Source organism: Scomber scombrus, chromosome 5, assembly GCF_963691925.1.
Source record: "Scomber scombrus chromosome 5, fScoSco1.1, whole genome shotgun sequence".
Classification (NCBI taxonomy): domain Eukaryota; kingdom Metazoa; phylum Chordata; class Actinopteri; order Scombriformes; family Scombridae; genus Scomber; species Scomber scombrus.
Window position 1 is genome coordinate 13016083 of NC_084974.1, and position 26413 is coordinate 13042495.

Below are 26413 nucleotides of genomic sequence, written 5' to 3' on the forward strand. Positions count from 1 at the left end.
GAATGAGATGAAAACAGACAGAGAACAATTATAGACAAACTTCAAGAAATGGGGACGGATCGTGTATGTGCGTGCAAATTCATGTGCACATGCTTCAGTGCCTCTGAGCCTGGGTGCCAGCAAATCTTCCTCTGTGTCTGCTTTCATCAGCCTGCACTGTGTGATCTGTTGAATTCTTACCAACATGTATGTGAGTAGATATGAGAGCCCTCAGTGACACAAGGCAAAGGAAAATACTTCCAAGGATTTTGTGCAGGTTTCAGATATTAATAGGAAAAATGGGTCTTGAGTGGGGATTTAAATCCTAAAACCATATTATTCCCTACCAACAATGGTAGCAAGCTGGCATCAGGGAGAGACATTACTCTATTTGATTTTTCTCAAAAATGGGCAATAATAAGGAGTCTTGCATTCTGTAAGAAGTGAGCATGGGTAGTGCTTAAATGTCTAATTACATGAGTCATATATTAAGACCCTTACTGTAATGATTTGCTGGTGGTTTAATAACTACATACATTTACATGACACCTGTGTGTGTGTGGACTGGGTGGGAGTTTGAAAGCTGATCTATATATATTGATGGCTTTATGCCCAGATGAGCATGTTTTTCTACTATCTACAACTCTGATGTTGTATTGTAATAAAAAAAGACAAATGTTAAAATACTTGGGCAATTGGATCACAAATAGACAGCACTAAAAACAAGAGTAAATGACCACAAAGGCATACTGTGATCCAATCACTCAAACCATTTGCCAAGGTGGTGGGGGATACATTTGACCACATATATTTTGTAGTGTAATCTGTCCTGATCCGTCCCCAACAAGGATGTAACAGGAAAATGTGTTGTCAGTGCAGGACGTGGTGGTTGGTTTGGTAAAAAAGCAACATTGTCTTTCTTAGCAGCAAAATGTACTTAAAAACACTCAGTGTGAAAGTAGCATGTTAGTACTGTATTTGCTGGAGGTGGAGTTAGTTTGAACAACTTTATATACAATCAACTAGTTTAGTCCAGTGGTTTCCACCCTAGGGGTCGGGACCCTCCAAAGGGCCACCAGATAAATCTGAGAGGTCGTGAGATGATTAATGGGAGAGAAAAGAAGAAAAATCAAAGTTCCCATACACATCTGTTTTCAGTTTTCTGACTTTTTCTCTATTCTCTGATTTTTGGTGAAAAATTGAATCATTTCAACATTTATTCAAATGAAACCATGTGAGAAGTTTAGAGGGAAAAATCACTATTTGGTGGAGCTGTTAACAACTCATAGACATCTGAAATGTGAGCCTGACTACACACTGTTTTTTGTAAGGTGTCAAAAGCCCAAAAAGTTGGAAACCACTGGTTTCATCTTTAACAATGCGTTGTATTTTAAAAGCTTGTTATATTATCCATTGTGTCAAAATCATATGAAAAGTAATTTAAGCAGTCAAATAAATGTAGTATGAAGTACAATATTTCTGTCTGAAATGTAGTGGAGTGGAAGTATAAAGAAGCATAAAATGGAAATCCTCAAGTAAAAGGAAAGGTACCTGAAAAGTAAATGTACTTCGGCTTTGTTCAGATTGCAAGTCAATCAGATTTGCTTCACAAATAAGATCTTTAAGACAGACCGTTTCATCTGCACTGTTATTTGCAAGTGATCAGATCGGATTTGTGCGTCCAGAAACCAACCTATCGGCATGGGTTGCTGTGGTAAGGATGTAGGCATCAGTAAATACATACACTGGTGATGTGGCTTTCCCACATGGAAGCATGAGAAAGTGAGATTTATCATCTCACCTCCAAAATATTGTGATGTCAAGTCACAGTGGAGAACTCTATGTACGTCTTTCCATGGACTGTTGTTTTCTGTGTTGTCCTCGATACCACTCTGCTAGTAGCAGCATGGATTCTGCTCGGCCGCTCTGATAGAGATTTGGATTTGGCGTCATTGTTGTGTGTCACAAGTAACACAAAAATGCTTTGAAGTCCAATTTACAAAGCACAAGATGCTGCGTGGCTGCCGATCTGGAGTTATTTACCATGATTTACCAGAGTGTCTGGACTGAGACGCATCTGTAGAAATCTGATCGGAATCACATTTCAAACCATATCCAAACGTGCCTTGGCTCTGATTTGCAAAAATCGCATTTCATGTGGTTTTTAGCTGTCCAGACTTTGTAGAATCAATCTGGATACAACGTACAGTCCTATTGACTATATGTACAGTCCTATTGATTTCCTGATTCATTTGAAATGCCCTCTGCTATAAGGGGGAGCTTGCATCTTTCCAGTCATTTGTCACTATGGCTGAAGGCTCAAAATGTGAATGCTTGGATTTTAGGTTGATAAGTGGATTCTTTTTTTTATTAATGGATTTTTTTATCTCATTGTGATTACCTGCTGGATGTCTGAGTCTGAATCTGTCCTTGTTTGTTTTTCATTAAAAAGGATGTTCCAGTATGTTTAGTGCTATTTTTAGAGCTTTATGCACATTTTGATGATTATTGAGATAATGTCACTAATTGGAATAATTTTGGCTGGAATAATCGTGACATGAAATTGTTATACTGTTGCATGCCTACTTGTAGCTATGAAAAAACATATGTTACACGATTGAAATGCAAATCTCCTGCAATCAAAGAGAAAAAAATGTGTAACAATGAAAACAGATTAGTCTTTTTACTGCTTGACAACCTACTGTATTTTAAAACAGAGAGAAAATGCAATACCGCACACGACTTAAGAACAACACAACCAAGAGATTTTCATACAGAGGAAACAATGAATGGACTTTTCTATTACCTCAGTGTGGCTGCTGAGGGTATAAAGATATTATTTCACTATGACCTGAACAGTGCGTGTAACAAACTCAATCAATGATTACGAAGACATGGGTTGTGGCCCTTCAGTAAAGTGATAATCAATTCTGTGATTGTGCTTTTTTTTCTGGGGCTGTTTGTGAAATTGAAGTGGGAATGTGATGGTCATGTGTAAGTGTAATAAAACTGTAAAGGTCAGGTTAATATGTCAAAAATGAACATGCACACACAAAACAATGTTTCCCAAATGTGAAATGATTGCAGTGAATTGCAGTGACAGTGGAAACTTGGATGAAAGTAGAAAATCAATGAATAGTAAGATCCATTGATATCTTAAATAATGATAATAACACACACACACACACACACACACACACACACACACACACACACACACACACACACACACACACACACACACACACACACACACACACACACACACACACACACACACACAAATGATGCAAACAAATACACACCAAATACACACATATCACACCATGGTCATTTTGGGGACATTACATAGACTTACATTAATTCCCTGGAAACTTACCCTAACCCATAACCACTGGCTTTTATCCCCAGTCAGACAAGCTGTCACCAACTAACTGGTCCTAAGACTGAAATTTGTCCCCAAAAGTGTCTTATAACAGACCACACACAAACACACACATTCATTTCCTAGAGACTCACCCTTATCCTAACCTTAACCACTGACCCAGAAATCAGCAATTTACCAATTGGGGACACAGCTTTTCCCCCCAATTTCCCCGAAATCAATTGGTCTTACATCTGGTGTGTGGGTCTGTTAGTGATTTAAATCACACACACACACACACACACACACACACACACACACACACACACACACACACACACACACACACACACACACACACACACACACACACACACACACACACACACACACACATTTATTTAGTTTCACTTTTTCTTGATGCTTTGGCAATATTGTTGTTGTTGTTGTATTCATGCCAGTAAATCAAATTTAAATTGATTTGGGTGTCCATAAGTACTGTGTGCAAGCACACACATATAGACACAGTCTCCAGGCTAGTGCTACAGGTAAGGAATTCTTATGGAGGCTTTCAGCTGCGGCTCGTCTGCCGCCCACAAGCGAGATAACAGCGACACAGCAATCACACCATGATGAATGAGCTGTGATAGGCACTGAAAATTGCTCCTTGGTGGCTTCCGAAGTTTGGTCCAGGGACTCTATATCTCCAAAGTGAAATCAAAGCTCTGTGCTTGGCCAATTCTTTCTTTCACACCCTCTTTCTGTGGTGAAAACATTGTTTCATTTGTACTCCCCCCTCAACACAAACACTCATACACACACATTTTCATCCTCCCCCCCGTTCCACTCATTCTCAATAAGACCAGTGACTTATTCAGTGGTGAAATATGGCCGTGTCCTTCCCTCATTCACCGCTCCCCAGCTGATAAGCCAGCCACTCAGAATAACACATTGGGCCAATTGCTTCTGCTTACAAGCTACTTTACGTCTTATCGTCTGATTCATCAGTGAAGAGGAGGAGTTGGGCGAGTGACAGGTTTGTGTGTGTGACTGTGTTTGTGTGTGTCTCAGGGGATATAGAAAAGGCATGAAACACATGCAGCTGACTGAAAATCTGAATTTCTCTGTGTAGCTCCAACATGAATCCATTTGTCATCTTTGATGTTCTACAGTAGCACATCAACATACAAAAGCTATATCAAAGCTACTGTAAAACAGAAAATGAGGAGCTTTATCAACAGAAACACAAGGTTGGGAAATTCAAAGCACATCTGGACAACTGAATAAAACAAGTAGGTAATTAATTGATTTGCAATTAATCACTCAAGAATTTGATGGTGCAACAATATATTCATTCATAATTAATGTGCAAAGTTGCACCAACATATTTTTGCATCCATGTGCACATTTTTTAAGTAGCTGGACTGATTGTCCCTACAATGATTCACCGTGATACAGCACAACGTGAGCAGTTTAGCATATGACATGAACAGCACGATTAAAGCTGTTGCCGTCCTTGAAGACATATCCAAGGTTGGAGTTAATTCAGCCGAACTAAGCAAATTGTGACCACTTCACCAATTCCTCTTCTGCATAAATGTCTTTTGCAAAATCCTCCCTTTTTATCAACATGGAGTTTCAGTGAACAGATTATAATGATAGCATATTTGTCACCTTTGACTATGTCGATATGCTCATAAATAACAACCGGTAGCTGTAACTGATATGTTTGTAGGCATGCTGTAGCCTTTGTTGTCGATACAACACTGAGTAAGCATGTCTGGTCTAATTTGTCCTCCAATAAAAACAGTTTATTGTGCTTAATCATCACCTTTTTATTATTTTGATATTGTTTGGCCATTTGTTAAAGTCCCCTTCCAGTTAAAAATATCCAGTTGGATGTTTGAGCTTCTGTTTGCAGAATGGCGCATTTGCAGAGTTTGATATGAGAAAGCTGTTTTCATATTTCAAGTTTCTATGTGCTCACCAGAAAGCTGAACTGGTGTGTTATTTTAAAGATTTTTAACATGTTAATTAAACTTGATTTTGTAGAAAAAAACACATCAGACGCAATTTATTATTTAATCCAAGCAGAAGATTGTCTTAAAATATGACTGGAGGATATATTTTGAGGAGGAACAACAATTCTGGGCTACAGTATTATTTTTAATATTTGGTTTAATTTAAATTATTTAATATCATTTTAAATATTTATTTAAATAAAGCTTGAATTGAGAAAAACTTTAAGGATTTATAGATTATTGATCAATAATGTGGCAGGCAATTAAGGAAACGGTTTAAATATGGCAACCCTTGTAACAGGTAGCACAGTGACGGAAGTGAGAACTATTGCTCATACAATCTATATTTATAACAGAGTCTGAGAATGGCTGACATGGTGAATTATTAGCTCCTGCTGATGCACTGTGATGCAGCCTCATCTGAAGTACTCAGGGCAAAACAATCGTGCAGCATCAGTTCCTCTGATCCCAAGAGGACTGAGTTTGGCTCTGAAAATACAAAATGGCTTTTTGATATGGTAATTGTGTGTCAACCACAGAATGTCAGCCACATGTGGATCCGTCAAGGACTTGAGCCAATAAAATGATATAGACGACTGTTGATGTGAGCAGACCAGTGTGCATACAGTACTCACCAATATTGTTGTGATGGTAAGAGTAGTGTTGAAGAGGGTGTCCGTCACATTGATTGATGGAAGCTTTTTCTCCATGGACAGCCCACCTTCAGAGTGCCATAGGCCAATCTGCAGAGAGAGAGAGCACGTACACACACACGTGCACGCACGCACGCACGCACGCACGCACGCACGCACGCACGCACGCGCGCGCACGCACACACACACACACACACACACACACACACACACACACACACACACACACACACACACACACACACACACACACACAGATCAGATCAGTCACTAAGTCCATCAGCTGGAAAAGGCCAATAGAAACAATCTGTGCTTAATTGCCTTCCTTCTCTCTAAAGGAAAATAACTGTGACCTTCATAAACGACAGTGTAGGACACAAAGGAAGCGAGGGACAGATCACTACGGTGCGAGACAAGGTGAAGGCGAAAGTTAGAGACTGCGGCAGAAAACAAAGACAACATGTGTGTGGCTCCTTGAGGAGAGAACACAGGGCATGTGTTCAATCAGAGGCAACAGAATGCATTCATTAAACCAATTACCAGCAAATCCTGTGGCGCAGAGCCACATTCTCATTCTCATTACAGCTCAAGTGGGGATTCACACCTCTACCTCCACCATGGTGTCTTTCCTCCCATCCTTTTTCAAAATGTCACTGTCATCTCCTTTTTCATGTATTTATCTGTTGAGCCCATGTTTGTCAATTCTCTTCTCCGTGATGAAAATCTCTGTAAATATAAGAATTAAAAAAAAACAACCTACTTTGCCTTTCAGTACTTTTGTGTGCACATTCTTCTTAGTCGCCTCCATTTTACCATAATGGAACTGACAGGGGGAAACCTTGGTGATTTGTATGCTCTGACCTTGAATGATTTACATGGCTCCTCTAATGGTTGAGAAACTTTTGCAACCTTGGAGCTTATTAAGTCTCTCCAAATACCGGATAATGTGAAAAATGCAAAAATGACCAGTAAAAAGAAGACTTAGTTATGACTTGAAGAAAGGCTTGACTTTTGCAGCAACTACCAATTTATTCTCTACCTGTGCTGTAGTGTGCTGTAAGAGGTCTTTATAATTCATTTTTGACAGTGAAATATGTTTTTACTGATGATTATATGGTGAGATTTATGTGACTCCAGTGATACAACACAGACAGAGCTATCAGAAAAACAATTTTCATTTCCTTATCATGGTAATTTCACAACCTATCATTTCATTTAAGCAGCACGCAATTCCAGTGTCAATATTAAATGAAGCAGTTGCTGCATGTGCACTGAAGATAAAATTGAGTAAATCATGATCAGATGACAATGTTGGCTTTTTATTAGTTTGTGCAAGTTTTATTGATGCAAATTATCTTCGGTTTAGATTTAATACATGTGGGGCATTTTAGGCCATCCTGCTCACAGTGCTCCTACTAACATTACACTGACTTGATTTTATGGAAACTTGATAGAAAAAAAGTCAGCACTTTCATTAAATATTCCCAAATAACTACCTGTGATTTATACTGAGAAATAAAATGACAATTCAAAGCAGTCTGTTTTTAGTCATCTACGTTCAAACTCTGTAATCTAACTCATTATGCAAACATTGCCACCTCTTCCTCGAAGAGTGTTAGGGAATAACATCCCTTATCATAATAATCAACCTCCCTCCATTATGAATATTATATAGGAGGAGTAAATGAGAAAATATAGTATGTAATTTAGTCCAATCCATGTCACTGGAATGAGTTCCCTGATTACATGCTGGAAAACCTTTGGTACTTGATGGTTGGAGTCAGACCCAGAGAAGATGAACTGCTACATGATGAGATTTCCATGCTAGTGATGGAAATCTCATAAGAATAAGAAGCTACAGTAAATAAAGCCCACTGAGCTTGGTCATAGTTTGTTTCAAGGCTAAATTGATAAATTTCTCAGGAGATTTCTACCCCATTCATGTTGAGCAGTACCCACATTTGGAAGCAATTTAACCACTCTCCTAACATCGATAATGAATTCTGATGTGAGATATAGAAAAAAGGAACTGAGAGCTCCCGGAACCAACGATTTCCTTTGAGAGCATATGATCAAAAAGATCTCGCCTTCCATTTCCTCTGGTATACTTGTTGGGAAAAATAGCACCTTGCTCACACATACTACAGCGGCAACTAACCAAACTCCTGCATAATACGGCACACACTCCACCCTCTACTGATCATGTCCTCAAGAAACAGAGGGGGAGAAAATGTGCACGTACTGCAGCACGACGCAAAAAGGACCTGTGAAACATGGTGTTCAGCAATCAGCGTGGACAATCAGTTGTCAGAACCTGCGGAGGTGGTGGGAGGCTAGAGGCTGGAGCCTGAGGCTTGGCTGGTCTCACCAGCTGTCACCAAAGGTCTGAGCATTGGGGTGACTGAGAGGGTAATGTGATGAGGTGGCACTGTGACTCCTACCCAGGAACAGGAGGTGGAGAGAAGGAGATGAGGGAGCTGTGAGCAGGAAGGCAGAAAAAGCATATGCTGGCGGGGGAGGAAATGGTCTTTTGGTGGCCCTGCCATCAACTCTCTTTGAGCTTGAGGGGGGGGGGGGGGCAGAGCTGTACTGTCTGTGAGTCAACTAACAGGAAGGAGGATGTATACATCAGCTAATGTAAGCAAGAATGCACGCTTGTGAGCAAATACACCATGACATTTATCACACAGACTGAAAACCTTTGATGTTATAATTATTCTTTGTAAGACTTTATGTAATAAATCACACTTTTTATTATTGATTTGTGTAATAAAAATGGGAGGCTACTCATTATATAGCACAAACAACATAAAACAGATGACAACAGAGGGTCTAAAAATTGAAGAGAGACAAACACACAACTAATTAAATTGATGAATTATTAATCACAGCCTAACAAAGTTTGCCATTAATCTGAATGCCAGGAAAGAACATCTGTAATCTTACATGGAGCACCCAAAGCATTGCATTAATCCTAGTGAAGCATTGCCTAAAACCTCATTAAACACACAGCACAACCCGATAATCTATTAAACTCATAAGCTTTTATCATAGAGAGAGGAATCAGCATGTTAACTTATAACCAGACTGTGTTTGTGTACAACAATATAAATAGCTGTAGCTTGATGTTTCTCATTTGCAGTGTTATTAATTTGGTATTTACACTTCAATTACAATAAATAACTACCATAAAGTACAACCAGTGAATCTAGAAAACAAAGTTGAAGAGTACTGTGCACTGTGTGTTTTTGAGAGAAAAAGGGACGCAGCAGGAAGAATGGGTTATAATAAGGGAGATGGGAATATAAGAGAGCAAAAAGGAAAAGACTGAGAAAGAAATAGAAAGATGCAGGAGAATGTCAATCACTTACTGAGTAGGAGCGGTGAGGCTAGCGAATGGAAAGAAAATCAATGAGAAAGTATGAGGAGCAGCCAGCTAGGGAGCCAGAACATAAGGCAGAGAGAACAAGAGGAAGAGACAGCAACAGAGAGACAGAAAAGACAGACAGAGAGAGTGAGGGAGACAGTTTATGCAAGTCCAAAATAAAGAGCGAGAATTCAAGAAAAAGGAGAGAGAGGGAGGGAGAGAGAGAGAGAAAGAAAGTAAGAGAGAGAGTGACAACAAGTGGAACAACGCACCCTATGAGGGATTACCCAGGGTTCATTCTGCAACCTGGAATTACAGCATGAGGAAAAGATTAGGGTGGCTGCTCACTGAAGCGTCAGGATTGGCTGATTTTCCTGTCAGAAAAACGCTGCAACCAATAGGGTGTGGCGAGACTACACTGTGACAGATGCATCCATCATATATGAGAGAAGCAATAGCTACCATTATCAAACATAATGTCATACAGCCCACTTACACCGAGGCTAAAGCATTCAGGTGTTGCGGCGGCCCAAATGAGTCTGAGTCGAGACTGAAATGTGTGTGTGTGTGTGTGTGTGTGTGTGTGTGTGTGTGTGTGCTCTTGCCTGTATGCTGGCATGTGTGCTCGCCTGTTTGTGGCTGTGCATATTGCTGAAGCAAAATATCCTCCTATGCCTCCGATGATGGACTTTTACTGCTCTTATAGCAACATTATGCTTTCTCAGCTGGACAAAAATATGCTGAAGTAGATACAGTTTCTTCCCATCAGCAGACATTACCACCGGTTGAATCAGCAGCTAGTGCCTGGTTAAAACTAAACAGAGGACAGTTATATTTAGAGCAAACCCACTCTGCCTCACAATGATCACATTGTTAGAATGACAAGCACAGTGCTGCTGAAGAGAGGCATTGTATTTGTGTGTGCTTGCGTGTAACTGTTATGCATGTTTTCTCTATGGAATAGTCAGGGAGAAAAATGGGCTTTCTTTTTACAGAACTTCTCTCTGGTATGACTCATCATCAAGCGAGCAATGACACTAATCAGGGTGATGCCGTTGGCAAACTTCAGGGGCTAGACAGACACAGGTGGTGGTGTAGGTGGTTGGCAGTGCTTTACAGTAAAGAGAGCTTTCGGTAAAGCACACAGTTGTCACCGTTGTACTGATTGGAAAGAGCTTAATAATCTGTTGTTATTTCTGAAAACACACAAATGCATGATGTTATTTGAGATGTGGTAATTCACTCCAAAGCTAGTCAGCACGCTCATTATTTGGCATTATAGTGAATAATGGCATTGCTTGTTCCGTCATCGTAATGCGACACAAGCTCAGAGTTGAAGAGGAGGTCTTTCGGCTGGCTGAACAGATCTTCAAAGCAGCGCTGCATGTTCTCCAAGTGATGCCTCCCTCGTAGAGCACACAACAAACAATGGATGCCCTCCCAGCCACAGTCCCTCCTCAGCCCGTGCACCCAGACACTACTGACTGTCCAAATGTCTTCTTCTCTAGTGGCCATGTTAGTGAAGACATACTCTAAAAACTGAGAACAAGAGAAAGAGCTTTTAGGGTTTGTTCCAATCCCAGCTTTCTCATTATCTCCATCCAGCTCTTCAGTCATCTGAAAGTGTAGCCTGATGATAAAAGATGTGAAGCGCTAAGTCATTAGAGGTCACGATTGTATGACATGATGATGTTACAACATTGTGCATTGTGCAAGCATGAATGCCTGCTATCATGTTTAGGTATAGTACCTGTAAAAGGCTCAATAGCAAGACTAAATAGACCTACAACACATAAGTGTGGAAGGCTGTAAAAATCAGGTCATATGTGTAATCACCCACTTGGGTCTTTTGGGTTGGGTTAAGAGAAACTGTGAGTGGGGTGATAGGGTCAGCTAGTGTAGAATAACTACTTTTTGTTTGACAATAAAGGTGTAATTGTGCTTGAAATGAACAAATACATTCAACAAATCTGGGGGCAGAAGTGCTCAGAGCTGTTCTGAAGGGTCATGTGGGGTAAAAAGCTAGCCATCACAGAGAGGGGAGCGAGACTTGACAATTATTGAAATGGAGATTAGAGCGCACAGTTTGGGACAATCTTTGCTCAAAAACATTTAAAGTGTTACATAAAATATGACTGAGAGAACTATGTGAGGAATGAAAACAAAGAGTTTGAGAGAGAGAAATTCAAACGCTGCTCAGTGGGTATGATTGTCAAATTGTCAGTTTTGGAAAGTCACAAAAATTGTTGGTCCCCTTAGTTCCTATTTTAGGTGGGTTTCAGAGGCTGTTTGACCATGTGAGAGGCACTTCATATGAAGCATATTGACACTTTAACTCTAATGTGCAGATTTCTTGAACATTTGCATTAAGTTTTTGTCTTTGTTATTTGTGTATACACATTTGTATATGTTGTATTTTGGCACTATTCCTTCCTTCCATAAGGTTTGCAGCAGGCTGTTATGTGCACTTTTTTAATGAGGATAACTGGTGTCACTGTGTTGTATTATTTATGACAGTGTATCAAATTAAAGCATTCTGCTGACTCGTGTTGAGAAAATAATTGATCACGATCATGGTGACATCCAATGAGGATCTTTTAAGGAACCAAACAAGGGTAAGGGTTAGGGTTACTGCAGGTTACTGTACCCAGAACGAAGAACAGATAAAACACTACATGTAAATTCTCACTGTGCCTATGGTTGTTCTTCTGCTATATCTTGGTAGGAATTTGTGGGTGCGCTATGCAGACTGATAAAAACAGAGACGCAGAGGCAAACTTGCAGGCACACAGGCACAGAGGCACTCAGGCACATACACATAAATTTGCATGAACATGCATATTACACACATACACACACTCAAACCCCCCCCCCCCACACACACACACACACACACACACACACACACACACACACACACACACACACACACACACACACACACACACAGCCAAGCAACACATACACAGTCTCACCCAGCCTTGAAATCCGCTAAGACTGGGGGATCTTGCAAAACAGCTCATCCATTCTGCTTTTGATCTATTCCCCATCTCCAGCCTGCAAAGTGCAAACTGAGAAAAACAAAAGAGGAAAGGGGACTGTTGTATGTCTCCCAGAGACCAAACAAAAGAGAGAACTAGAGACACACACAGGATGTCGGTGTGTGTAGACTAGTGATGCGAGTCTCTGAATTTCAATATGTAGAAACAGATACAGGTTGATGATTCAGTGTGACTGCATTTACTTCTTATTTGATATCATACACTGTGATTCGTTGCAATTCAGTTGGCTTTGCGTTGCCTAAAACTGTATGACATACCCGTACTGCCCCTATCATGTGGCTTGTAAACACTCAGGAGAACGCAATTGTACCAATTTTTAGCTTTGACCATCTTAAGATTTCCTCAAAGGTTTCATATGAATCTCAAGATGCAAGAGAAAAAGTCAACAGATGAAACGTCTTGGGGGAGAATATGTCAAAGATGACTAATATAATTTATAAACAATGCTGCCCAGCTTCACCCCAGTCTCATACATTTAAATCAACAGCCATTCCGTGCATCTGACACATTCTCCTTGACTGTTACATCACTGCTGAAAATGACTGTGTGTCAGAGTGCGTGTGTGAGAGTCTGCAGAAGTCAGAAAAATCCCTCCAAGTCAGATAGCATAGCTTATATATATACACACGCACATGTTGTACAAGGATTTATAATCAGAATCAAACCCATTTATGTCAGGCAAGACATTCTAATTATACTTCAAAAGCAATACATTCAATTACGTTTATGACTTGTGATTAGTATTCATCCACATTCCAGAAAATGAAATGAGAAGAAATCTAATAAAAGTGACTTGAGTCTTTTGCTAGCTGACAAGTTTTTTTTTTCTTCTCAAAAGCCACTTCATAGCCACTGTGACCTCCAGCACTGTCTGCAGCACTCAGGACATTTAACTCATACAGTAACAGAGACAGCTTTGTGTGCAATAAATTAGAGGAAAGATGATAAACCGATCCACTGGCTTTGTGACTCAACATTACTGGCATTAGCGAGAAGGCATGTGGCTTTAACAGTGTAGCTAAACTTTATAGAAGTTTTTTACATCAGAACACATTTTCTAAACAAGGTTTACATGGTGATGTGATAAAAATAAACTCAGTGTGCATTGAGACGAGAGCATCACTAACACCAGAGAGATTAAAGCACCATAAAAGAAGCAGCTACCCCACGGGGAAGTGAACATAAAAAATGAAACGTGCATGCCGAGGTTGTTTGAGGCAGTGATAGAAAAGACGATACTGAATTCACACTGCTAATTTAAGCTTCCAGGCAGTTGTTTTCAAAGTCTGAATTCCCTGTTGGAAAAGCACAGAGCACCTTCAGTCTTCACAATGAAATGAGGAGAAATTGGGGGGAAAAAAGATGGCACATGAACAAGGTGAACGAGAAAGCGTGTTAAATGGATGATCTTCTGTTACAGTAATGTGGTTTGACATGCTGCAACAACATGCTGCAGTTCCAGTGGCTGGAAACATGAACCGCACACACAAAACACATCATCCACCGCAATATAACACACAAAAAACAAACCCACAGTGTGCTGCTCAGTTTCAATTTGCTGCTGAATATTGTTTTCGGGGTATGGTTTACAACAGATAAAAGATTGTATAAAATAAAACACGATTTAAAGACAGAGGGAGGAGAGGAGCAATTTTTCCAGCAAGCTTTATAGGCCCTTGATGTGATCTTCAGAGACCTTCTGCAACTTTCATGGACAATTTTATTCAACAATAAAATAATAATTATATATACTGCATTGCATGCTGGCAAATAAACTAGCATTTCTGCTCCCCTGCTGACAAATAGCAATTTAGCATGCTTCTTCTTTGTCCATTTGTTGACTACTATACTGAAAACTATCAGTGGTATTTCAACAGATTTCATATTTCACAGGAATTTTCTTACATTTTTGTCTCTGACCCTGATATAAACACATAAATAATGATTCATGACAAAACTCAATTTGCATGCTAGGAATTTATGTTTAACACCTCGTTTCAGGAGGCCATCTGGGGCACCTTTAGTTCATATTAAAACTGCTACCTTTTGCGATGTAAAACTATGGTAATTATTACTTGCAGTTTCACAGTTACACACACAGACTCTCTCTCTCTTTCAGCCTCTCTCTCTCCTCTCTCTCTCTCTCACACACACACACACACACACACACGCACACACACACACACACACACACACACACACACACACACACACACACACACACACACACACACACACACAGAGACTGAAATATATTAAAACTGCACAGTTGGATGAGATCAGAAGGCCACCTCAGTTTCTAAACTCACTCTAACCTTTGTGGTGGTAGGTGGGTCTATCAGACCTGGCTAAGATGTACTCATCTCGGCTGGAGCCTGAGTCAGAGAAAGAGATCCAAGCCGTGTCATGGTGTGCTGAGTTACACTGAGCTCCTATGATAATGTCCTTCAAGGAAAGAAAAGGGTGGAGGAGTAGTGGGTCTGACTCTGCGTCGTGTTGTGTAAAAGGCAATGACACACTTCCCGGGACTGTCTCTGAGCAATTTATTTTCCAACCAGCGGTAACAGCCACTGCATATGTGAAGAAACAAAACATTCACAAGGTTTTTCTTGCATAAATGCTCTCAGCGCCTTCCTTGAAAAGTCCTGACACAAAGAGAATATGCGCAGTAGTATTACAAAAAGAATAAATTAAATACAAATGATATCAATTATTTAATATAACATACTGTATTTCTCATAAGAAAAATGAGACATACATAAACCCACATAGCTGTAATTGTAAGAAACAAAACATTCACAGGAAGCACTGAAGTGTAGTAGAGAAGCCCAGGAGAGGATAAGAGGAAGCTAAAGTGTTTCAGACACATTATGATGTTTTAATACAACGGTCCATCTAAAGAGCACACAGATACAATGACCTCTGACCTAGAGGCATGAAGGATTTCAAAAGAAAATACTGAACAGAACTAAAATAAAGCTAACCTTTCCCCTCGCCCCACAGATGAACTGATGGACTGTCCTCCCTTCTTTTGCTTGTTAAAACTCTCCCCAGAGTCATACATTTTGGGATAAGCCCACATTCCTGAGTCAGTGTCTCTCTCTCTCTCTCTCTCTCTCTCTCTCTCTCTCTCTCTTCTCTCTCTCTCTCTCTCTCTCTCTCTCTCTCTCTCTCTCTCTCTCTCTCTCTCTCTATTCACAATGAGTGTCTAAAATGGTTTAAATGTCTATTAAAATGTGTAAAAATATGTTTCTCAACTTGTCTAGCAAGTGCTAATCTCAGTTGTGTTTCAGAATCAACGAATTATTTTAATATCATAAGAAAGTCAAATTGTTAATTTACATGATATAAGTCACACAGTTTTATAAGAGGATCATGTAAACCTTTCTTAATGTCTTAACTACAGATTCAAAAATGAAGGTATTGATTTTATTCAGTATTTATTTGGTTAATCAATATTACAATTTCTAAGTGTTTTCCCACTTGTCTTCATATGTCACCACTGACACAACAACAGAAATAAGAAAGTATTCAATTGCAAGTGCATAGTCTCATATTCTGTAGGAATAAAATTATCCTCCTTTGAATTGAAGGCCAGTTTTTCTCTTCACACAAAATAATTCATTAATAATATAAGTCGTTTCCTCCAAAAAATGCCAAGGATCCCATTTCTTCCAAATCATGCCCTCTTGACTTTAAGAAGTTTTACAACTATTTTCTGGTGGTTTCTGACCCCACTGCTGCTTCTTCCTCTTTTCTTTTGATCTTGCTGTGATGACCTGTTCATTGCATTTCGGGTGTTGTCTTTTTCACTTTTTCTGAGAGCTGAAAACTTCAGAAAGAAAAGTCCCGACTAAGAAGAAAGAATGATGTGTTTTACAAAATGACCTTAAATAATGATGTGCTTGCAATATGTACCAGAATTATGATAGGCTAAAGGTCTGGGAGGAGAGCATCATACTAACTTTGACAACCAGTCTTAACGTAAGAGGTGTGCACTGCAGTAAAGCATAAATAGTGAATGGATCTAAATCAGAGAGATGGACAGTAATCTCAGGTAATGCGTTCTCCAAATGTAATCTACATAAAATGTTCTAATTGTACTTTAATCCCATCAAAATGAGAGTTCAGAGTGCTTAGAGGCAAAATGCTAACAACACTCTTTGGAGGTTCCACTGAGATCACTAACCTGCAGGAGTTCCTTAGGAAAGTTAACCTCTCTGTGATGAGGACAGTCAGAAATTGACGAAACATCAATGCTGTACTGCTTTACAAGGAACTGTAAATTGAATATCAATTTATAGAAATTTAATGGCAAGTAATTTTGTTGACATTTGCATTTTGGTTATGCTTTTCAAATGTTAAAAAAGGGTTGTAAAACATGCACTTGATGGTGAATTGACATTCTGGTGACGTACTAGGATAATTCAGCTTAAAGAGGAAACTCCCTGGGTGTTTGCCTACAAAAGGGCAAGAAAATACTGTTTCTCTTGCTTTGAAAGTGCACGAACATGGAAGAGTAGAAACTCTGCCTGAGGGTCCCTTTTGGGCGAGGCCCAATAAAAACGCTTAGTGAGTTTGGAATTCACTGCCTAGGCGTCAAGTCCTCGTAAATATCTTTGAGCCAGCTGGTGTGTGTAATGAGTGCATGGGTTTTTCTTGATTAAGTGGGTTTTTAGAGGATTTCCTTCCTCTCCTTGTTATGTTTGCGTGTTGTTTGAGGCAAGCCGGGTATGTGTTTGTGAGGAAGGGGCAGACCCATGTGCCCTGAGCAGTGTGTGTGTGTAAGATAAGATAAGCTCTTATTGATCTCTAAAATGGTGAGGCTGTGAGAGATGTATAGCTGTTGTATCTAAAAAGTGTTTGTTTTCATACAGTTATTATGTTGATCATAAATATATTTTTCCAATCATTTATTACACATTTTATAATTATGACCATAACAGGATCCTGTGAGAAAGCTGGCGTATAAGTCAAAGTCCCACCAAGGGGTCGTCTCATGAAGAAACTATATGTAAGCAATAGAACAGGAAAGTACAAAAGTGGGAAAACACACACACACACACACACACACACACACACACACACACACACACACACACACACACACACACACACACACACACACACACACACACACACACACACACACACACACACACACACACACACACACACACACACACTTTCCTCAGTACAAGACACAAACACCAGAGTTGTGCTGGGAACTATAAGAGAACAATTACAGTATATAAGACGTTACTGTTTCTATTATATTTCTGGGCACACAGAGTGATGAGCTTGGCTCCACAACAGCAGTACTACCAACCAACAGTTCAGTCCCGGTGAGGAGGTGGTCCCACACCACATGTTGACTCATAGGCTCCAATGTTACTGCTTTCTTTAGTCTAACTATCCCCACTTTGGAGGCTGTCTTGCTGTCTGTCAACCTGCTGTGCACCACCACACACCTCTCATCCTCTTATGCCTTTTTCCCCTGCGCCTCGCTGTACCTGTCCCCTCCCTTCCTCCCTCCCTCACATTGCAGCAGTAGAGAGAAATTGAATTGAGTGCATCTGCATCAGCCGCAGCGGGGGCAGCCAGAGTAATAGTGTTCTCAGAGACAGGGTGGGAGCAAAGAAAAGGGGAAGGGAAGAAAAAGGCAGATTGCCGTAATAAACATAGGAGCAGTGCTGACAGGAAATAAATAAATCCAATAGAAAAGAGAAAGAAATTGAACGAGCACATTCACCCTTTAACTGGAGGAAGTCTTGTGTAAATAACACAGCTCAAATCATTTCATGCAAATTGAAGTGGTGCCCATGCAGTATAAGCGTGTGTCCAAGAGTGTGCAAGGATGTGTGTGTGTGTGTGTGTCTAACATATTCCAGGCACTCAGCATTCCCTCTGATACGGGGGAGCAGATGAGGATAAAAAAGGTCTTCTCTTACGTACACCACCTCCATTCTTCAGCCCCACCTCTAAAGACCTTGACACAAGGACACCTGGGGACTAAGGTGTATTAAAAAGAGCAATCTGGCTGTAAATGTTCAAATGATAATTCAGGAAATTGGACATGATGTACTCGGTCAGGTCTGGATGATTTAACAGTTTATTAATGATCTCTTCTGAGAGATTCACCATCGAGACAAATGCACAGAAATGAGAACATGAGACTAAAACATGCGAGAGGAAGACACCATTAAAAAAAATCAATATACAAGGTTAAATTATGTGTAGTGAAACCAAGAATTCTGTTTATTTACATCGGAGGAACAAATGGTTTGAGATGTGCCTGCCACTGCTGAATAGAATTAATTGGGGAAATGAGGCAAAATAATCAAAATGAATTTGATTGTTCTGTTGAACACTGCTAGAGTATTATCTACCTGAGGTAGGAAGCTAATCAGTTCTTTGGATTTAGGGAATTCACTTCTAATGCTGCAGCAAATGTAATCCACCCTGATGAGGAATGAGTTGGGATACTTGCTTTCTATTTCAGTAAATCAGCCAGGGGTAATTTTGGCAGCTTGTTCCATCGCCTAGGGAGGGATTTCTATTACTTCAGGAACAGAAAAAAAAAACATTTGCAAGTTCTGTTGATAGGGATCGCAATTTTGCACAATAATTCCACATCAGGGGAGCAAAATGTTATGATGGGATGAAATAAGGCAAGGAATAAATGTGCAGCTTCACAGACAACTGATACAACTGAGCTCCAATCACTACAAGAAGCCTAAAATTCTTTCAGTCATCTTTGACCTCTGTTTCACGGCTATGGTTTGAACCTGGGTAACCATCAACTTTGCATGCTTCACAAACACAGAATGTCAGAGCCGCAGCATCGACTTTTGCAAACCACCTGTGGACTTGATAATAAGAACAATTTGCTTTAAGTCATGCTGAAGTCGGCCTTTGGCCTTTTCCACTTCTGGCCGCCATGTCCTGCTGTAACCTACTCATAACCCTCTCACTGCTCTGTAGCCTTTCCAACTGAGTCTATTATTTTCTATTATATTTCTCTCTTTCTCTGTTGTTTCTCTCTCTTTTCTTTCTCATGTGGCTTTTATTCCAAAGCCTTGATTAACTGCCTCCATTATAAAGCTTAATTAGTGATTCTCCTCTCTGTAGGAACTGGCCAAGACTGTTTGCAGCTCAGCAACCCCCTGCAATGCAAAGAGATGCGGGCGTGTGCATGCAGTATGTACAAACACACACACACACACACACACACACACAAATATACAAATACACAAATGCAGCTTACATAGCACCCTCTCACTGGCACACTCACACAACAGAACCTAGCGATCTAACAGGCAACAGCTTGCCACCCCAAACTGCAATAATTACTCATTTTACAGCTTCTTCCAATTAGGAGGCGTGCTGCGGTCAATGAGCTCCATGCAGGAAAATGATGGCCTGTTCAGGGAGGCCAGGGGCTGCTTAGAGGCTGGACCACTCTGTCAGTATGGTGCGTGCCGCAGTTTGGTTGGCTGGCAGGCTGCAGTGTGTTTGTTTTGGAAGACACTCGTGCCTCTGCTAAACATGCATAGATGGCGATGGGCTAGCCGCGTGCGATTGTGTGCAGAGCCAAGAAGCAGGCAGTGGTGGCTGGCACCTACCCCATCAGTGTTCACACATAAACACAGACACAGACAAGTATGAACATAAAAAACATGCATGCATACACCCAACACTGTGAGCTGATGTCAGATAGATCAGTCAGCAGTCCCACAGCTGTCACAGCCAAGTATCATACTAAAGTGACAACAGCTCTCATACTTCTGATCCTCCAAACCGAAAAAATGGTGATCTATTCTAGCAACAAGGGTGTGAGTTGGGTTACTGCTCCGTCTTTTGATGTTCCTGGAGAGGGGGAAGCAAGCTGTGCTTTCAGAGGAACAGGTTGAGTTATATTAGTCATTTATATATATCCAGAATGATACTGTTTTACAGCATACCCCTGGTGTTCACACCATCTGGAGAATATACACTCAGTAACATGCTCACACTCGCACACACAAGCCAAGATAGCTCCTGTTAGGCACCTTTATCGAACTCATTACCCTGGCTCGTGAATAGACGTAGCGAAAGGATGTAGAGGATTATAGCCTATTCCCTTAAAATAATATGATTAGTCATTCCAATGAGAAACAGCAGTGAAGGTCAGCACTGTTGCCTTTAGTACGAGGTGTGGTGACAGTTATAATAGTACATGTAAGAAATATTGTTTTACTGTTTCTAGTTTTATAGTTTTGTCTTTGCCCCTTTTCTTTCTGAGCTATTTGTCTACCGTATGCCCTTTCTGTCTCATTTATTTTCTGCCTGCCATGCTATTGTCCCCTTTCCCTCATCTATCTTTCCCTTTCTCTCCATCCTCCCTCTGTGGAGCGTTGTTAGTTACAGGTGCCAGTGGTGCCTTGGTAAGAGAACGGACAATGCCATGCCAACTTCTTATACCATCATCATTGGCCTACCTGGCTGCCAGCACAGGAGCAGATGAGAAATTGACTTTGCCTGCCAAAACTGAACAGTAAAAGATTATTGGGTAATGTAGCCACATATTAATAGTAGAAATAATATGAATAACTTTATCACTTTTTAAAACAAACAAAACAAAAAAAAGTGCTTCTGAACTGTCACCTGAAATGGTTGTTTTCAAGCTTCAGGCAATTATTGTAATGCTCCGCATGAATGTGTTAAATGCAAAGCATCAATTTTATATGAAGGCTATTCCACATCTGAGCAGCCACAATGGCAAAATCCTAATCCCGACCAGGTTTTCAGTGTTGGGACAGTTATCAACTGCTGCTTTGAAGACCTAGAAGTCTTTACAGTGTTGGAATGATATTTTATTTTAGAGGGGCCAAACACGTTGTAAGTCAAAACTAAAATTTTATATCCATCCTAAAGATGCTTGCAACCCAACGACAAGAGTCTGTAAACTCGTTACGTAGTCACTTTGTTTTGTTTTTCATTATCATTTTCATTAGATCCTTACTGCAATGTCCTGGACAAGCTGGAGCCAAACCAGTGCACACTCGCCTTTATGCACTTCAACTGTAAAAATAAAGCATGAATGACTTTCTCCAATTCCTTTCCAACCAACGATTAATATTATAGTCAGAGCTGATAGTTACATCAAAGACACAAAGGCAAAGATTGGTCCTTATTATTCATTAGGGTACAATGTAAAGGAAAAAAAACAGACAGACTGTTATGGCCCTGCGTATGCGTGTGTGTGTGTGTGTGTGTGTGTGTGTGTGTGTGTGTGTGTGTGTGTGTGTGTGTGTGTGTGTGTGTGTTTGTGTTTGTGTAAATGCATTTATTCTTTTCCAGTGTTTCCTCCCCTGTCTGTTACCCTTCGGTCCCTGTGGCTCTTCCCACTTTCCGGTGGCTTGCAGCGATGATCCCCATTGTAGCGTCACGTACCTCGCCCAGCGCACAAATCCAGGATCCAATGTTTTATTTTGGTGACTGACTCGTACACATGTAGTTTCGCTATAGTAAGAGCCACCTGGAGTAGGGGTGCTGTTCCTGCCCTGTGTTTATGTTTTTACCCTGCCCTTACTAGACAAGGTTTACGTAATTAGGTTTATTGTCCTTGTTTTCTTTGTTTCAGATTAATTTTATAGATCCATTTTAGGGCTCCTCTTTTGGTAATATTTGTTTTTTGCATTGAGCAATGCCCATTTGCCCTTTTCTTTTGGTACTTTTCTTTTTCGGTTGTGTAATATTATTATTTTTTCAATCTAACTACCCTCTACTAAATAACTTTAACCCATAACATCTAGTCGCTTCCCTTTCCCCCTGGGTGGTACCCAGCTCGCGAGGGCAGACAGATATCTACAGGTATACAGATGTATATGTTTGTTTGTATGTATGTATATATGTATGTATGTATGTATGTATGTATGTATGTATGTATGTATGTATGTATGTATGTATGTATGTATGTATGTATGTATGTATGTATGTATGTATGTATGTATGTATGTATGTATGTATGTATGTATGTATGTATGTATGTATGTATGTATGTATGTATGCATGCTTGTATGTATGTATGTATGTATGTATGCATACAGACAGATATATAGATGGAAAGATAGATAAATGGAGAGACAGAGCAGCAGGAAACTGTTATAATGTGTGAAAATGCCTGACGGAGAAATTCAATTTGTTCAGTTTGTTGTGGACTGCTGGAAATACCTTGGCATCACAATTGACAATAAACTGACTTTTGATCAACACACTGCAGATATCCACAAACGCTGTCAACAGATATTTCATGTCATCCGCACACTCAGGACTCTCTCTGTCAAACTCCACTTCTTGCTTCTCCTGTACCGCAGTATCATTGAATCCATCCTTCTGTATTGTGCCCTCTGCTATTTCACCATGCTCCCTTGCAAAAACAGAAATAAGATAATAAAAATCACCACTACATGCTCCAAAATCAGTTGGATATATGACAACAAATTTCCCCCTGGGGACAATAAAGAATGAATCTGAATCTGAATCTGAATCTGAATCTGAATCTGAATCTGAATCTGAATTTACTCTCCCTTTCCAGGAAGTGTTGTATGTAAGTTGATGGAAGGTGCTCTTTAGTCTTTCGAGGTCGAACTGTGAATGAAAAAACATGCTGCTTATGTGGATTTACTGCCCAGATGCAATGTGGGAGTTGTAGGCTATGATGCTTCTACTCTATTTTAACCAAACAGAAGACCTGAACTATCAACTTGTCATGTGTTCATGTGCAAATATTCTGCTTAACCTCCATGTTTGTAGGTGTAAGCGTGTGCGTGTGTTTGTGTGTGTGTGAGCTATCTTTCTTCTTATCACTGCCACACTGCCAAGGCCTTTGCACCTCCAGTGTCTGCCTGGCTGAAGTAGCCCCATCCCCAACAGCATGTGGGAGGTGTTAGTCAACAAAACAAATAAACACCCCCATCCTGTCCCCTGTCTAACACCTTGCCTCTCTCCATTAACATAACTGGCAGGGCTGCTTTATAATACTTCTGGTTGAAATTATCACATTAGGCCTGATAGCAATATCCTTCTGCTTGACTGGCCCAGTGCCAGTATAAAAAGAGGGCATGGGAGACACAGACAAGGTTAATAAAGGCAGATGGGCTACTGTCTGACTCTTTCATGGCTTGCTTAGCTAAGATTTTTTTCGCACTCAGGCAGGAAATCAATCACCCTTTTCATTGAGGTCACCAAGACCGAAAGGATCAAATATTTTAAAACAGAAACTCAGTTATTCCTCTCTGTGCTGTCAAACAGTCTGTGTCATAATAGTACAACAACCAGTACTTAAAATACTGTAGATAAGAAACCACAGTACAGCTACAGTATATGTTGCAGTAGAGTGGTGACAGTTTGTTGGATTATGGACAAGTTAATAACCATCATAAATAATGCAGCACTGGCAGAAAAACACAATAGTCAGGGCAGCAGGGAAATGCACACTGTAGCTGTCAGAGTGAGACACAGGTATTTCCAGGAGAAATACTATGCATTCTTTCATACAGCACCATGACAAAGGAGAAACTTAAAGGATTATAGTTATTGGTTTGATGAAGATGAAAGATTCATTTACAGAAAACAGGCGTTTAAGAGTAACATGTATAATAGGAACACACTTTGGAGGTCACCAAAATAATATTAAAATAAATGGCGCCATTAATCATTTTATAAAATGTGACAAATTGATATTTCTCTTTTAATTTGCTTTTGTATTTATTTAACTTTGTATTAATTCCCCTATTTATTTACTTCCCCATTTAATTTCCCACTTAATTATTTATTCACGTACAGTCCCCTCCAAAAGTATTGGAACAGTGAAGCCAATTCCTTTATTTTTGCTGTAGACTGAAAACATTTGGGTTTGACATCAAAAGATGAATATGAGACAAGAGATCAACATTTCAGCTTTTATATCCAGGTATTTACATCTAGATCTGATACACAACTTAAAAGATAGCATTATTTGTAACGGAACACCACATTTTTAGGTGAGCAAAAGTATTGGAACATGTGAGTGACAAGTGTGTTTTGTTGCCCAGTTGTGTCCTATTACATTGATTATTCAAACAATAAATAGCGTTGAATGTCTACGCTCAGTTTTATATTTGGGTTTTGCCTGTGCAGACTTAGTTAATTATAGTTAGAGGTGTAACCAACATGAAAACCAGAGAGCTGTCTATGGGTGAAAAAAAAGCAATTGTGAAGCTGAGAGAAAATGGAAAATCAATCAGAGACATTGCACAAACATTGGCCATAGCCAGTACAACCATTTGGAATGTCCTGAAGAAGAAAGAAACCACTGGTGTACTAAGTAACAGACGTCTAACGGGTAGACCAAGGAAAACAGCAGCAGTTGACGACAGAAACATTGTGATAGCTGTAAAGAAAGATCCTAAAACAGATGTTAGTGACATCAGCAACAAGCTCCAGAGGGCAGGAGTGAAGGTATCAGAATCTACTGTTTGCAGAAGACTTCATGAACAAAAGTACAGATCCATCTGCGAATGAGCAGCAGACACTTAATTCAGGACTGCTAGGGACAAAGCCCCTCGTTTAGAGACAGTAATGAGGTAAAAACATGGCGATGAGGTTGGGACTCATTAGCAACAAGAATAGGAAGGCCAGGCTGGATTTTGCCAAAAGTACAGAGACAAGCCTCAAAAATTCTTGGACAAAGTTTTATGGACTGATGAGACAAAGATTAACCTTTACCAAAGTGAAAGAAAGGCTAAAGTTTGGAGAAAGAAAGGATCTGCTCATGATCCCAAACATACAAACACGGTGGAGGTAATGTCATGGCTTGGGCTTGCATTGCTTCTTCTGGGATGGGCTCATTAATCTTCATTGATGATGTAACACATGATGGCAGCAGCAAAATGAACTCAGAAGTCTACAGAAACATTTTGTCTGCCAATTTAAAGAAAGATGCAACCAAACTGATTGAGAGATCCTTCATCATGCAGCAAGATAATGACCCAAAACACACTGCAAAAACAACAAAGGAGTTCATTAAGGGCAAGAAGTGGAAGGTTTAAGACTGGCCAAATCAATCTCCAGACTTAAACCCTATAGAGCATGTATTTTACCTGCTAAAGAGGAGACTGAAGGGAGTAACCCCCCAAAACAAACAACAACCGAAAGAGGCTGTGGTGATAGCCTGGAAAAGCATCACAAAAGAAGAATGCAAAAGTTTGGTGATGTTAATGGGTCACAGGCTTGATGCAGTTATTGCAAGCAAAGGATTTGCAACTAAATATTAAGTCTTATTCATTTTAATCTATTTTAAGTCTTTCTGTTCCAATACTTTTGCTCACCTAAAAATGTGGTGTTCTGTTACAAATAATGCTATCTTCTAAGTTGTGTATCAGATCTAGATGTAAATACCTGGAAATAAAAGCTGAGATGTTGATCTCTTGTCTCATATTCATCTTTTGATGTCAAACCCAAATGTTTTCAGTCTAAAGCAAAAATAAAGGAATTGGCCTCACTGTTCTAATACTTTTGGAGGGGACTGTATTTCTTTCTTTCTGTATTTTTCATTTTATTTTTCTTTATGCATTTCTGCTTCATTATGCAAATGAGGGGGCTATCATTCTAATCATGGGGTCAATTTTTTGCCTATTGGTTGATCAACATTAGAGTGCGTAGATAAACTATACATGCCTTAATCCCACATGAAGTCCAATTCCAAGCAGGAAAAGCATCGACTAGTTTTTGGCCAGGTGAGATGGACTCCACTGCTGCCTCTGTAGCAGTAGAACACAGTTGTGTTCGGGCTTATTTGAGACAGTAGGTTTATATTATTTGCAATATAGTGAAGTTTAAGATGGGATGTTGAAGCCAAGACCATGTGAGGCTCACGGCTGGTGTGGTTCCTCTGGAAATCACAGTTGCCTCATTAGCTCCACCTTCAGCAGCAGCGCTACACT

At 40.0% G+C, this 26413-nt stretch overlaps 1 protein-coding gene across 3 annotated transcripts in view; it reads right to left on the reverse strand.

The window, feature by feature from the left end:
- The window catches only part of grik4 (glutamate receptor, ionotropic, kainate 4), a 293525-nt gene that overhangs the window by 24166 nt on the left and 242946 nt on the right, over positions 1 to 26413 (reverse strand). For all 3 annotated transcript variants that reach the window (XM_062418967.1, XM_062418968.1, XM_062418966.1), the window contains one exon: positions 6000 to 6107. In XM_062418967.1, the coding sequence (XP_062274951.1) occupies positions 6000 to 6107 (108 nt within the window). The remainder of the gene's footprint in view (positions 1 to 5999; positions 6108 to 26413) is intronic.